At 45.0% G+C, this 15,390-nt stretch overlaps 1 protein-coding gene across 6 annotated transcripts in view; it reads right to left on the bottom strand.

Annotated features, from left to right (window-relative positions):
• The window catches only part of PPP1R12C (protein phosphatase 1 regulatory subunit 12C), a 404,850-nt gene that overhangs the window by 219,987 nt on the left and 169,473 nt on the right, over window positions 1–15,390 (bottom strand). For all 6 annotated transcript variants that reach the window (XM_063942836.1, XM_063942835.1, XM_063942838.1 and 3 more), the window contains exon 3: window positions 7,344–7,462. In XM_063942836.1, coding sequence (XP_063798906.1) covers window positions 7,344–7,462 — 119 coding nt within the window. The remainder of the gene's footprint in view (window positions 1–7,343; window positions 7,463–15,390) is intronic.

Here is a 15,390-nt window from a genome sequence, read left to right as displayed (position 1 = left end):
GCAATCACAATGTTCACTGTGAGCCACCTGTAAAAACAATAAGCAAAGCTGCTGCAGGTGAGGCCTGAACTCACCATGTTTGCAGTGCTCAAAAGATACTATTTAATAAGCACCGTGTGCTGACCAATTAGTCTTGCTTACTGCAAAATAGATTTTTAATGTCAGCATATTAGATATATATCTATATATATATATATATCTATATATATCTATATATATATATCTATATATATCTATATATATATATCTATATATCTCTACACATACATACATACAACAATGTATATTCACACATACTCAGACCTTAATAAATATATATATATATATATATATATATATATATATATATATATATATATATATATATATATATTCCAAATATGCATACATACACATATATATTATATACCCATATACATATATCCAGATACATCCTGATACAGAGGTATAATAATTTTTAGAAGTCTGAAACTAAATGTGACCTCACACAGGCTTAAAACCGGAGATGACTGCTGCTTAACCAAAGCTTAGTTAATGGGCCCTATCTAGTGGCCGGCGCCGGGAGCGGGCTCTGGAGAGCTATCATGACTGTAAAACCTATGGTAGGTTTATATTGATAGTGTAAGCCCAAACTGAGCTAACAAGAATCTATTTTTTTTTTCTTTTTAACAGTTTAAACTAGCATGCATTAGTATGCAATCTAGTTGGATCACCAGTCTCCCCCAGATGGCAAACAATATGCAACACTGCTTAGCTTCCAAAATCAGATGAGCTTGGGCGTATCCAGTGTGGTGTGGCTGTAGATTAAAAAATACCTACAGCACCTTGTACTCCCAGGTGGCTAATCAGGCCCAACACTGTGTGGCCAAGTGAATTAAGCCAAAGCTGCTGCAGGTGAGACCTGAACTCACAATGCTTGCAGAGCTCCACAGATACTGTTTTATAAGCACCATGTGCTGACCAATTGTTATAACATATCTTACTTTACAACAGTGAACAAAGCCAGTATTTGGCTGCCACGGCCATGAATCAGATTTGCAGTCTTTAGGATAATATCATTATAAACAGTTATAATATAAATAATAGTAAGAGAAGTGAGTGTATCCATGTTTTAGACATGGCAGGGAAACTGCTTATTAGTAATTACTGGTGTCTTACTCATGCAGACAGACAATACCAAAAATACAAAGACAGACAACTTGCGCGACTCAGTAAATAGCACTAAGGTGTCTCTATAAATATATATCTGGCCAAGTGCAGTGCACGTCAGCAATATGCCTGATCCCAAATTCCCCTTAACACCCCTGCGCCTTCAATGGAGGAGAGATGTAACACAGGAAATTCTGGAAATACAACAGGAAAAACAACAAGAAGCATGGTTAATATGTCCCCATGCTCACAGTATAACACAAAGTGCCGACTTATAATTACGTAGGCAGATTTAATAAACATCTCATGTTGCACTCAAACCTGCACATATAACTTGTATCCTGTTTTAACAAAGACTTCATAGCCTATTGTAATACATATGCAGCGCTGCTGTATTCCCTTTATCAATAAGAGTTGAATCATGAGCTTTTATCCAGTGACCCTGATATTTCTGTGTGCAGGGAACATCACTGTGGCAGCATAGTTACTCACTAGGCTATGGAGCCTGCCTTTTGACTCTCATTTGTGTGCCCCCCCGTGCTCCGTGTACCGTTCTCTATTCATGGGGCCGGTTATGGTGGAGAGGGAGCCCGAAGCGGAATCGAGGGCCGGGGAGCGCGCTGCATAGAGCCGTGCACACACACACAGTATCCCACACAGTGGGGCGGCAGCGTGAGCTGACCGCCCCGTTCAACATACCTGGACCCTGTGGTGAGGCTATGACAGGCCTTCTCTGTAAGTTCCGTCCAGCCTTTACTGCAGGTTTTAGTCCTGCACGTGGTAGTGAGGGAGCTCTTTTTAGAGAGGTCCGACACCCACAGCTGCTAAAGCAGCCTTCACTATCCCGGACCCACGCCTATTGGAAGGGGGGAAGGGATGTGGTAAATCGTTGAAAAACTTAGAAAAAATTCCAATGAAATGTGGACAAACTCCACAAGCCTTCTAACTGTGTCGAGCACAGAAAAACACTGAGGTACTCAGGGATATGGAGGGGAGGTGTAGTTTCAAAATTAATTTATTCAGTGCCTTCTTCCTGTGGAAGCCGTCCATATCCCAAGAGTACTCCAGTGACCCCTAGTGGATGAAAAAGAAATATACAATGCTAGATTACTGGAAATGGATCCTGCTGCTTGGTCATCTATCAAGGCTTCTATGCGTGGATTCTTTGGGTACAGAAAAGAGGCCAACTACATAAACTATAGGACAGCTACAAGAATACGGGGTGTAGAACGTTGCTTAAAATCCACTGTTTACCTTCCCATCTAGACTTTTTCCCTGACAACCTGGGTAGTTAAGTAATGACCAGGGGGAACGTTTTCACCAAGACATTCTGACAATGGAACATCGTTATCAAAGACACTGGGACACTTCAATTATGGAGGACTCCTGCGGGGTCCGTTTTAAGGAGACCAATGAGACACTGTACAAACGGAAAGGACCAACATCCTATTTCCATAAAGCAAAGTCACTTTGCATTTTATCTTTTATTAACAATTACATTATGGCTAATTTGGATTGTTAAGAGTCTCTGAAGTTTAGTTATTGTAGTTTTGATGCTTTTCTGTAGTCAGGATTTTATAAATGAATATGATGAGAATAATAGGATTTTAATACCTACCGGTAAATCCTTTTCTCCTAGTCCGTAGAGGATGCTGGGGACTCCAAAAGGACCGTGGGGTATAGACGGGATCCGCAGGAGCTTGGGCACACTAAAAAGACTTTGACTGGGTGTGAACTGGCTCCTCCCTCTATGCCCCTCCTCTAGACCTCAGTTATAGGAACTGTGCCCAGGAGAGACGGACATTTCGAGGAAAGGATTTTTGTTTAAACTAAGGGCGAGAAACATACCAGCCCACACCACAAACATACCGTACAACTGGAGTAGCATGAAACCAGATAACCGTATGAATTAACAACAGCAACAAGCTGAATAAAACTAATACACAACCCCTGTGTAAACAAATACAACCAGTAATAACACAACTGCAAGTAACAGTCCACACTGGGATAGGCGCCCAGCATCCTCTACGGACTAGGAGAAAAGTATTTACCGGTAGGTATTAAAATCCTATTTTCTCTTACGTCCTAGAGGATGCTGGGGACTCCAAAAGGACCATGGGGTCTATACCAAAGCTCCAGAACGGGCGGGAGAGTGCGGACGACTCTGCAGCACCGATTGAGCAAACATGAGGTCCTCATCAGCCAGGGTATCGAACTTATAAAATTTAGCAAAGGTGTTTGAACCCGACCACGTAGCTGCTCGGCAAAGCTGAAGAGCCGAGACCCCTCGGGCAGCCGCCCAAGATGAGCCCACCTTCCTAGTAGAATGGGCCTGACTTCGGCAACGGTAGCCCAGCCGAAGAATGAGCTTGCTGAATCGTAGTACAAATCCAGCGAGCAATAGTTTGCTTAGAAGCAGGATTTCCAATCTTGTTGGAAGCATAAAGGACAAACAAAGCCTCTGTTTTTCTGGTAAGAGCCGTTCTGGCGACGTAAATTTTCAAAGCTCTTACAACATCAAGAGACTTTGGAACCGCCACAGCATCCGTAGCCACAGGCACCACAATAGGTTGGTTAATGTGAAACGAAGAAACCAGCTTCGGCAGAAACTGCTGACGAGTCCTCAATTCCGCTCTATCCGAATGGAAGATCAAATAAGGGCTCTTGCAAGACGAGGCTGCCAACTCTGACACTCGCCTAGCCGATGCCAAAGCCAAAAGCATGACCACTTTTCAAGTGAGAAACATTAAATCAACCTTACGCAATGGTTCAAACCAGTGAGACATAAGGAACTGCAAGACCACTTCAAGATCCCACGGCGCCACCGGCGGCACAAATGTAGGGTGGATATGCAGCACTCCCTTCACAAAAGTCTGAACCTCGGGAAGGACGGCCAATTCTTTCTGAAAGAAAAATCGATAAAGCCTAAATCTGCACTTTTATTGAACCCAATTTCAGGCCTGCATCTACGCCTGCCTGCAAAAAATGGAGAAACCGACCCAAGTGAAACTTCTCCACCGGAGCTGCTTTGGTCTCACACCATGAAACATATTTCCTCCAAATACGGTGATGTTTTGCCGTAACCTCCTTCCTAGCTTTAAGCAGAGTGGGGATGACCTCCCCGGGAATACCCTTCCGAGCTAAGATTTGGTGCTCAACTTCCACGCCGTCAAACGCAGCCGCGGTAAGTCTGTAAACACGCAGGGCCCCTGCAACAACAGGTCCTCTCTTAGAGGAAGCGGCCAGGGATCTTCCACTAATAATTCTTGAAGATCCGGATACCAGGCCCTCCGTGGCCAATCTGGAACTACGAGTATCGCCTGAACCCTTGTTCGTCGAACGATCCTCAGCACCTTCGGAATGAGAGGAAGCGGAGGGAACACATACACCGACTGAAACACCCACGGAGTCACCAGGGCGTCCACTGCACTGGCTTGGGGGTCCCTTGACCTGGAACAATACCTCGGAAGCTTCTTGTTGAGGCGCAAGTGCCGTTGGTGATGTGTGTGGGAGCATGGAGCGCGTTAAAGGTGCGCTGTAACTTCCATTACTGAAGTCATCTGCCGTCTCTGAAGTCTTCGGTTCTTCTAATACTTACCCGGCTTCTTTCTTCTGGCTTCTGTGAGGGGAGTGACGGTGCGGCTCCGGGAACGAGCAGCTAGGCGAACCAAGTGATTGAACCCTCTGGAGCTAATGGTGTCCAGTAGCCTAAGAAGCAGAGCCCTTGAACTAAGAAGTAGGTCTGACTTCTCTCCCCTCACTCCCACGCTGCAGGGAGCCTGTAGCCAGCAGGTCTCCCTGAAAATAAAAAACCTAACAAAAGTCTTTCCAGAGAAACTCTGTAGAGCTCCCCTAGTGTGTGTCCAGTCACTCCTGGGCACAAAGTCTAACTGAGGTCTGGAGGAAGGGCATAGAGGGAGGAGCCAGTTCACACCCAGTCAAAGTCTTTTTAGTGTGCCCAAGCTCCTGCAGATCCCGTCTATACCCCATGGTCTAGGACGCAAGAGAAATTTAAATTCTATGTAGATTTACTGAAATTTTCACTTATCTTGCTTTTGTGATTTGTGTGTATCTAATAAATGTGACGTGATAGAGAAAACCAGATTTTTCCCAGATTTTTCCACTGAATGTAGTATCGCTAAAAAAAATTTGGAATTCAATGATTTTTATTGAGTTTTTTATAATTGCAACATACAATTTAACAGTAAAACCCTCCAAAAAATAAAAATTATCACTGCATGTATCAATGAAAATGCAAGCAAAATTACTAATAAAAAGCGCCAAACATGAGAATATTGTCCATGGTCATTGCTTTTGCAAGTTAAGACAGTGAAGTTACATATATAGAGCACACAGCAGAGCCATCAGAAAACATTTTGTTATCATAGACATCGTAACGCTAGCAGCAGATCAAATTCAAATTCTCTCATTGTTGCATGAACGGCGAGTCCAACCATATCTCCCAAATTGTGTAGTATTTAGCCTCCGCTTGTCTAGACAGATATACATATTTCTCATGTTTAATTACCTCATTTGTAAGAGACAGCCAATCTGCAGTCTTAGGACCGCCAGAGGACATACATTGCCTAGCTATACAAACTTTAACCAATGTACATAGGTTGATGATATACCGTTGAGTATTTTTGTCAAGAACATCATAGTCAAAGGCAGCCAACAAACACACTGAGGGAGTACACGCATCCAGGGGAACCCCAGTGGAGGCCATAATCCGAAGTGTTTCCGTCCAAAACAGGTTAGCAACAGGGCAAGACCATAGCAGGTGCCAAAATGTACCATCCAAAGATTTACACTTAGGACATCTAGAATCTTCCCTACCTCCTATCCTAAGTAGACGCTCAGGCGTCATGTACACTCTATGAAGTATAAATAGTTGGATTTGCTGTAACCCTGCGGAGGTGGAGGAGATACGTGGACCAGTCAAGGCAGCATCCCAAGTACCCTGTGATATGGGACCCAGGTGCAAGGTAGAAACACTTCACATGCCAGATGCAGAATTTATTTTTTATTTGAGTCGTGTTGTCAGATCTTTCGGACATGCTGGTCTGGCAGACTGAGAATTACTGCTCATTTGCAGCAACACACTGTTCAATTATCAGCCTCATCAGCTGATTATCAGCTGTTTGGGACAATAATTAAACAGTGTATGCTCAGCATAAGGAATATTAGAGTGATTATCAGGGACACATTATTTCAGGAACACAATAATCTGTAACATATATACTGTATATATAGATGCACACACAAATCTTACCTAACTGTGCTCATAAGCATGCATTACTTTACATCTCTTCCTAGGTACACATGGCAAGCAACACATGTAACATCAACAGCTTTGTAACCTAAGCTAGAAGTGCTTAAGATTGGACAGAGGATATTCATGAATTTGTTCTAACTTACAGTTTCAAAATCTATCAAAAACCTGAAATGTGACGTCTGGGTTGGCCAAATAAATCCCCTGGTGGTAAACATTATTTGGTCTGTGTATCATCTGCAGTGGAGAGAATAGTGGGGTGCTTCTTTAATCCGGCAGTCATGTTGGAACAAACTGCTTCAGAACAGGAAGGGTTAAGCAAAGTGCAGTGCATCCACATTTTTTGTGTTGCATTCTGTATTGAAAGTCTAGAACAGTGATGGCTAACCTTGACACTCCAGCTGTTGTTGAACTACACATACCAGCATGCCCTGCATCAGTTTTAGCATGGCCAAATAACAAAACTGTAGCAGGGCATGCTGGGATATGTAGTTCAACAACAGCTGGAGTGTCAAGGTTAACCATCACTGGTCTAGAAGATGAGGCAGGATTGTCTATATCTGGAATTTTGTCTCTCAATATGCTAGCTCCTCTAAATAAAGGAAAGGGGTGTGTAGCTGGGATACACACTTAAAAAACACAACTGTGTTGACAAAAAATTATTACAGGTACATACAAAATAATCAGGAATCACACAACTCTACAATACTGCCATTATATAAATAACACCTCTCAGAGTGGAAACCTTTTATTGACCTCTTTGGAATAAATGATTTAAGTGCTGTTATCACTGTGGAAATATTTTGCAGTGTAGTGAAGGTCCACGCCTACAGTAGGACTCATTTTCCAGCATGAAGAGTTTTCCTGTTGTGGATTATTTATTTCTTAATGCGGAAAGATTAGCAAGTGCCAGGACTCTTACCTCTCTTGGCAATTTCAGCACGGAGTAGAGTCTCCATACAGTCATCTTCAGCAATGTCCAGGGGAACATCCCCATCACTGTTCACAGCAGCAATGTTTGCTGAATGTTTTAAGAGGTACCTAGAAAGAGATGAAGGACCAAAGTTTATTGACTGGTTGTGAAGAGAAATAATCGACACATTAAGATAGTTGGGAATAGAGAGGATTATGTTATGGTCACATACTCCAGTACCATTTACTGTTGCTGCTAGTATTAAAAAAAAAAATAACAACCCAAAACCCTGATCTTCCCAGGGAAGAGTTTATTCTAATTTTATCTTTATTTCGATTGCCTAATTTGGTGTGGGAGCCGCTCAGCCTTGATTGGTATCCAGCTTTTATTGTGGTATATAGTTTTAGATGGCACAGTCCTACACTAAAAGGGTGTTATGGGTATTTATGAAAAAATTACAGAACACAATGACCTCAAATTTATTCAGCGGGAACTGAAGAGCACTGGGAAGGGAGCTCCCGGAGCTATTCAATTCAGCCAGCTGTCATCCCCGACTAGAGGATTTCTTCTCGCACCCCTCCAGGGGTACAAGCAGAAATCCGACAAAACTTAGGTCCACGATGCTGTTTTGTGCTGTAGCACTGAGAAAAAAGCATCGCAGCGGGCACTTTAGACAGAGAATTCTGGTTCTCACGCCTAAACACCCTGTTTAGTCTGCGAGTACTGGCATTCTCCAACTCAGCATGGCATTGAACTGAATAGCTCCGGGAGCTCCCTCCCAGCACTATTCAATCCCCGCTGACTTGAACTAAGCCTATTATGTCATAAAAACTTTTCTAAACACAGCTGCTGGGTGTGACTGGGTGGTGGGAGGGCATGGTATGAGGAAGTGGGGGAATTGGATGAAAGTATGGGTATCACCACCGGATGCAGTAAGCAGTTCTTAAGGTGGGTAAACATTTGCTTTCCTTCTTTTTCTGGTCAGGGTCTGGTTTGTGACACCCTCGGGGGAGAATTGGACGTTATATTCCTCAAAAACCCCTGACAGGTTGGTGCACTATGTAAAGATGCATACAATTACACTGGTCAACGAGGAAAAATCATCAGACATAACTTTTTGTTGGCCGGATAGCATTTTTTAAGCAGATTCTAAAACTGTAATCCAATCTAGCACATACAAACATTCCACAGTAATTTATCGCTGATAATGGATTCGCCAGGATATAGCAAATTAGCCTCAATGCTTATCGGGGGCATTCGCTTAGTGATAAAGGACGTGAAAACACATAGGTCTGTGGCTTTTGTGGACGCTATTTCCTTTCGCACGAAAATCGGTGGTTCTTCAGCCGCAACAATTGGATAGTTCCAATAAAAGAAGCAAATTGACAAAGCAGTTGAAAAAAAAAATGCAAAAAAAAACCCCTTTTTATATATATATATATATATATATATATATATATATATATATATATATATATATATATATATATATATATATATATATATATATATATAGACAGCGGAGAGGGTCCGGCACAGCCACTTGTTGAAATATTACACTGGGTGCCCTCACAGTGAAGCAGATAGTGGACACAGGGTGGTGCGGCACTCCAATGATTCGCAATGACAAAAGTTAGGATACAACGTTTCAATGCCCGTTTATTGGAATGGCATTTTCGTCAGGTATAAATCAATATATAAATATATGTATGCATTCATCATAAAAACTATGGTGGTTATCCAGGTAGGCCTGAAAATGTTTCGCCGGCAGTGATCAGACTCATTTGAGCTTGCTCATTGTAAGCTTACTAATTTTAGCCCTTGATACTATTGTTAAATCGCGACTCTCTATTTTTGCATTTTATGACTTCTTGTTCTGTAATAAACCCCAAAATCTTTTTAAGATATTTTCGCAGTCCATAGAATTTATTGCCACCAGTGGTCGCTTAGATCTTACCTATTTCTTCCAACCTCTTCTCTGCACCCTGCACTCGTACTAGTGCAGGATTTATGTAAGAGTTAGCAGACGCCCTTATACCTCAGGGAGTGGCACACAGGGACTGTCGGTCCGGGGGTCACCAGCTGACATATTGTGAAAACTGATCTACTGTAAACATTGGCGCAGTTAGTCTACTATATATATATATATATATATATATATACATATATATATATACATACATACATACATACATACATACATACATACATACACACACACGTGCTGTGGATGGCCCAGCACTCCTGTATGCCTTAATCATATATGCTGCGGTGCCCTCCAAGTGACTCAAGGTCACTATAATACGCGTAGATATGTGGCGGCACTCAAACAGACTCTGCAAGGTGGATAATCAGGTCATTTATTAGACCACTGCAACCGACATGTTTCGGGGCGAATCCCCATCCTCAGGGTCAAACAGCAATTCACACAATTCATTTATGTTTCATATACACCTTATACACACAGCCTGAAGGCCATTTAATACAGTATTTTTAACAACTTTGTGTATTAAACGAAGTTTGTGTACATTGAGCCATCAAAAAACAAAGGTTTCACTATCTCACTCTCACTCAAAAAAAAAAATTGTATTTTGGAATATTTGGATATGGGATACTCAACACGTACGTGTGTGTGTGTGTGTGTGTGTGTGTGTGTGTGTGTGTGTGTGTGTGTGTGTGTGTGTGTGTGTGTGTGTGTATATATATATATATAATAAGAATTTACTTACCGATAATTCTATTTCTCGTAGTCCGTAGTGGATGCTGGGGACTCCGTCAGGACCATGGGGAATAGCGGCTCCGCAGGAGACAGGGCACAAAAGTAAAAGCTTTAGGATCAGGTGGTGTGCACTGGCTCCTCCCCCTATGACCCTCCTCCAAGCCTCAGTTAGGATACTGTGCCTGGACGAGCGTACACAATAAGGAAGGATTTTGAATCCCGGGTAAGACTCATACCAGCCACACCAATCACACTGTACAACCTGTGATCTGAACCCAGTTAACAGCATGATAACAGCGGAGCCTCTGAAAAGATGGCTCACAACAATAATAACCCGATTTTTGTAACAATAACTATGTACAAGTATTGCAGACAATCCGCACTTGGGATGGGCGCCCAGCATCCACTACAGACTACAAGAAATAGAATTATCGGTAAGTAAATTCTTATTTTCTCTGACGTCCTAAGTGGATGCTGGGGACTCCGTCAGGACCTTGGGGATTATACCAAAGCTCCCAAACGGGCGGGAGAGTGCGGATGACTCTGCAGCACCGAATGAGAGAACTCCAGGTCCTCCTCAGCCAGGGTATCAAATTTGTAGAATTTTTCAAACGTGTTTGCCCCTGACCAAGTAGCAGCTCGGCAAAGTTGTAAAGCCGAGACCCCTCGGGCAGCCGCCCAAGATGAGCCCACCTTCCTTGTGGAATGGGCATTTACATATTTTGGCTGTGGCAGGCCTGCCACAGAATGTGCAAGCTGAATTGTACTACACATCCAACTAGCAATCGTCTGCTTAGAAGCAAGAGCACCCAGTTTGTTGGGTGCATACAGGATAACAGCAAGTCAGTTTTCCTGACTCCAGCCGTCCTGGAAACCTATATTTTCAGGGCCCTGACAACATCTAGCAACTTGGAGTCCTCCAAGTCCCTAGTAGCCGCAGGTACCACAATAAGCTGGTTCAGGTGAAACGCTGACACCACCTTAGGGAGAAACTGGGGACGAGTCCGCAGCTCTGCCCTGTCCGAATGGACAATCAGATATGGGCTTTTGTGAGACAAAGCCGCCAATTCTGACACTCGCCTGGCCGAGGCCAGGGCCAGGGCCAACAGCATGGTCACTTTCCATGTGAGATATTTCAAATCCACAGATTTGAGCGGTTTAAACCAATGTGATTTGAGGAATCCCAGAACTACGTTGAGATCCCACAGTGCCACTGGAGGCACAAAAGGGGGTTGTATATGCAGTACTCCCTTGACAAACTTCTGGACTTCAGGAACTGAAGCCAATTCTTTCTGGAAGAAAATCGACAGGGCCGAAATTTGAACCTTAATGGACCCCAATTTGAGGCCCATAGACACTCCTGTTTGTAGGAAATGCAGGAATCGACCGAGTTGAAATTCCTCCGTGGGGGCCTTCCTGGCCTCACACCATGCAACATATTTTCGCCAAATGCGGTGATAATGTTGTGCGGTCACCTCCTTCCTGGCTCTGACCAGGGTAGGGATGACCTCTTCCGGAATGCCTTTTTCCCTTAGGATCCGGCGTTCAACCGCCATGCCGTCAAACGCAGCCGCGGTAAGTCTTGGAACAGACATGGTACTTGCTGAAGCAAGTCCCTTCTTAGTATCTCTTGAAGTTCCGGGTACCAAGTCCTTCTTGGCCAATCCGGAGCCACGAGTATAGTTCTTACTCCTCTCCGTCTTATAATTCTCAGTACCTTGGGTATGAGAGGCAGAGGAGGGAACACATACACCGACTGGTACGCCCACGGTGTTACCAGAGCGTCCCAGCTATTGCCTGAGCGTCTCTTGACCTGGCGCAATACCTGTCCAGTTTTTTGTTCAGACGGGACGCCATCATGTCCACCTTTGGTCTTTCCCAACGGTTCACAATCATGTGGAAGACTTCCAGATGAAGTCCCCACTCTCCCGGGTGGAGGTCGTTCCTGCTGAGGAAGTCTGCTTCCCAGTTGTCCACTCCCGGAATGAACACCGCTGACAGTGTTATCACATGATTTTTCGCCCAGCGAAGAATCCTTGCTGCCATTGCCCTCCTGCTTCTTGTGCCGCCCTGTCTGTTTACGTGGGCGACTGCCGTGATGCTGTCCGACTGGATCAGCACCGGTTGACTTTGAAGCAGAGGTCTTCCTAGGCTCAGAGCATTGTATATTGCCCTTAGCTCCAGTATATTTATGTGGAGAGAAGTCTCCAGACTTGACCACACTCCTTGGAAATTTCTTCCCTGTGTGACTGCTCCCCAGCCTCTCAGGCTGGCATCCGTGGTCACCAGAACCCAGTCCTGAATGCCGAATGTGCTGCCCTCTAGTAGATGAGCACTCTGCAGCCACCACAGAAGAGACACCCTTGTCCTTGGAGACAGGATTATCCGCTGATGCATCTGAAGATGCGATCCGGACCATTCGTCCAGCAGATCCCACTGAAAAATTCTTGCGTGAAATCTGCCGAATGGAATCGCTTCGTAAGAAGCCACCATTTTTCCCAGGACTCTTGTGCATTGATGCACTGACACTTGGCCTGGTTTTAGGAGGTTTCTGACTAGGTCGGATAACTCCCTGGCTTTCTCCTCCGGGAGAAACACCTTTTTCTGGACTGTGTCCAGAATCATCCCTAGGAACAGCAGACGTGTCGTCGGAAACAGCTGCGATTTTGGAATATTTAGAATCCACCCGTGCTGTCGTAGAACTACTTGAGATAGTGCTACTCCGACCTCCAACTGTTCTCTGGACCTTGCCCTTATCAGGAGATCGTCCAAGTAAGGGATAATTAAGACGCCTTTTCTTTGAAGAAGAATCATCATTTCGGCCATTACCTTGGTAAAGACCCGGGGTGCCGTGGACAATCCAAACGGCAGCGTCTGAAACTGATAGTGACAGTTCTGTACCACGAACCTGAGGTACCCTTGGTGAGAAGGGCAAATTGGGACATGGAGGTAAGCATCCTTGATGTCCAGAGACACCATATAGTCCCCTTCTTCCTGGTTCGCTATCACTGCTCTGAGTGACTCCATCTTGATTTGAACCTTTGTATGTAAGTGTTCAAAGATTTCAGATTTAGAATAGGTCTCACCGAGCCGTCTGGCTTCAGTACCACAATATAGTGTGGAATAATACCCCTTTCCTTGTTGTAGGAGGGGTACTTTGATTATCACCTGCTGGGAATACAGCTTGTGAATTGTTTCCAATACTGCCTCCCTGTCGGAGGGAGACGTTGGTAAAGCAGACTTCAGGAACCTGCGAGGGGGAGACGTCTCGAATTTCCAATCTGTACCCCTGGGATCCTACTTGTAGGATCCAGGGGTCCACTTGCGAGTGAGCCCACTGCGCGCTGAAACTGCGCGCTAGGAATGCGAGCGCCCAGTGGGCCACTTTTGGTAAGCAGAACTGGCGCTTGTACGGCCCCAGCGTCATGCTGAGGACTTGGCAGAAGCGGTGGAGGGCTTCTGTTCCTGGGAAGGGGCTGCCTGCTGCAGTCTTCTTCCCTTTCCTCTACCCCTGGGCAGATATGACTGGCCTTTTGCCCGCTTGCCCTTATGGGGACGAAAGGACTGAGGCTGAAAAGACGGTGTCTTTTTCTGCTGAGATGTCACTTGGGGTAAAAAAGGTGGATTTTCCAGCTGTTGCCGTGGCCACCAGGTCCGATGGACCGACCCCAAATAACTCCTCCCCTTTATACGGCAATACTTCCATGTGCCGTTTGGAATCTGCATCACCTGACCACTGTCGTGTCCATAAACATCTTCTGGCAGATATGGACATCGCACTTACTCTTGATGCCAGAGTGCAAATATCCCTCTGTGCATCTCGCATATATAGAAATGCATCCTTTAAATGCTCTATAGTCAATTAAATACTGTCCCTGTCAAGGGTATCAATATTTTCAGTCAGGGAATCCGACCAAGCCACCCCAGCGCTGCACATCCAGGCTGAGGCGATCGCTGGTCGCAGTATAACACCAGTATGTGTGTATATACTTTTTAGGATATTTTCCAGCCTCCTATCAGCTGGCTCCTTGAGGGCGGCCGTATCTGGAGACGGTAACGCCACTTGTTTTGATAAGCGTGTGAGCGCCTTATCCACCCTAAGGGGTGTTTCCCAACGCGCCCTAACTTCTGGCGGGAAAGGGTATAACGCCAATAATTTTCTATCGGGGGAAACCCACGCATCATCACACACTTCATTTAATTTATCTGATTCAGGAAAAACTACAGGTAGTTTTTTCACACCCCACATAATACCCTTTTTTGTGGTACTTGTAGTATCAGAAATATGTAACACCTCCTTCATTGCCCTTAACATGTAACGTGTGGCCCTAATGGAAAATACGTTTGTTTCTTCACCGTCGACACTGGAGTCAGTGTCCGTGTCTGTGTCTGTGTCGACCGACTGAGGTAAATGGGCGTTTTAAAGCCCCTGACGGTGTTTGAGACGCCTGGACAGGTACTAATTGGTTTGCCGGCCGTCTCATGTCGTCAACCGACCTTGCAGCCTGTTGACATTATCACGTAATTTCCTAAATAAGCCATCCATTCCGGTGTCGACTCCCTAGAGAGTGACATCACCATTACAGGCAATTGCTCCGCCTCCTCACCAACATCGTCCTCATACATGTCGACACACACGTACAGACACACAGCACACACACAGGGAATGCTCTGATAGAGGACAGGACCCCACTAGCCCTTTGGGGAGACAGAGGGAGAGTTTGCCAGCACACACCAAAACGCTATAATTATACAGGGACAACCTTATATAAGTGTTTTCCCTTATAGCATCTTAATATATAATAATATCGCCAAATAAGTGCCCCCCCTCTCTGTTTTAACCCTGTTTCTGTAGTGCAGTGCAGGGGAGAGCCTGGGAGCCTTCCTAGCAGCGGAGCTGTGTAGGAAAATGGCGCTGTGTGCTGAGGAGAATAGGCCCCGCCCCCTTTTCGGCGGGCTTCTTCTCCCGTTTTTCTGACAACCTGGCAGGGGTTAAATACATCCATATAGCCCCAGAGGCTATATGTGATGTATTTTTAGCCAGCATAGGTACTTTCATTGCTGCCCAGGGCACCCCCCCCCCCAGCGCCCTGCACCCTCAGTGACCGTTGGTGTGAAGTGTGCTGAGAGCAATGGCGCACAGCTGCCGTGCTGTGCGCTACCTTAAGAAGACTGGGAAGTCTTCATCCGCCGATTTCTGGACCTCTTCTCTCTTCAGCATCTGCAAGGGGGTCGGCGGCGCGGCTCCGGTGACCCATCCAGGCTGTACCTGTGATCGTCCCTCTGGAGCTAGTGTCCAGTAGCATAAGAAGCCAATCCATCCTGCACGCAGGTGAG

Source organism: Pseudophryne corroboree, chromosome 10 (genome assembly GCF_028390025.1).
Source record: "Pseudophryne corroboree isolate aPseCor3 chromosome 10, aPseCor3.hap2, whole genome shotgun sequence".
In the NCBI taxonomy this organism is placed as follows: Eukaryota; Metazoa; Chordata; class Amphibia; order Anura; family Myobatrachidae; genus Pseudophryne; species Pseudophryne corroboree.
The sequence above is the reverse complement of the archived record's forward strand: the minus strand, read 5'-3'. Positions and strand labels throughout refer to the sequence as shown.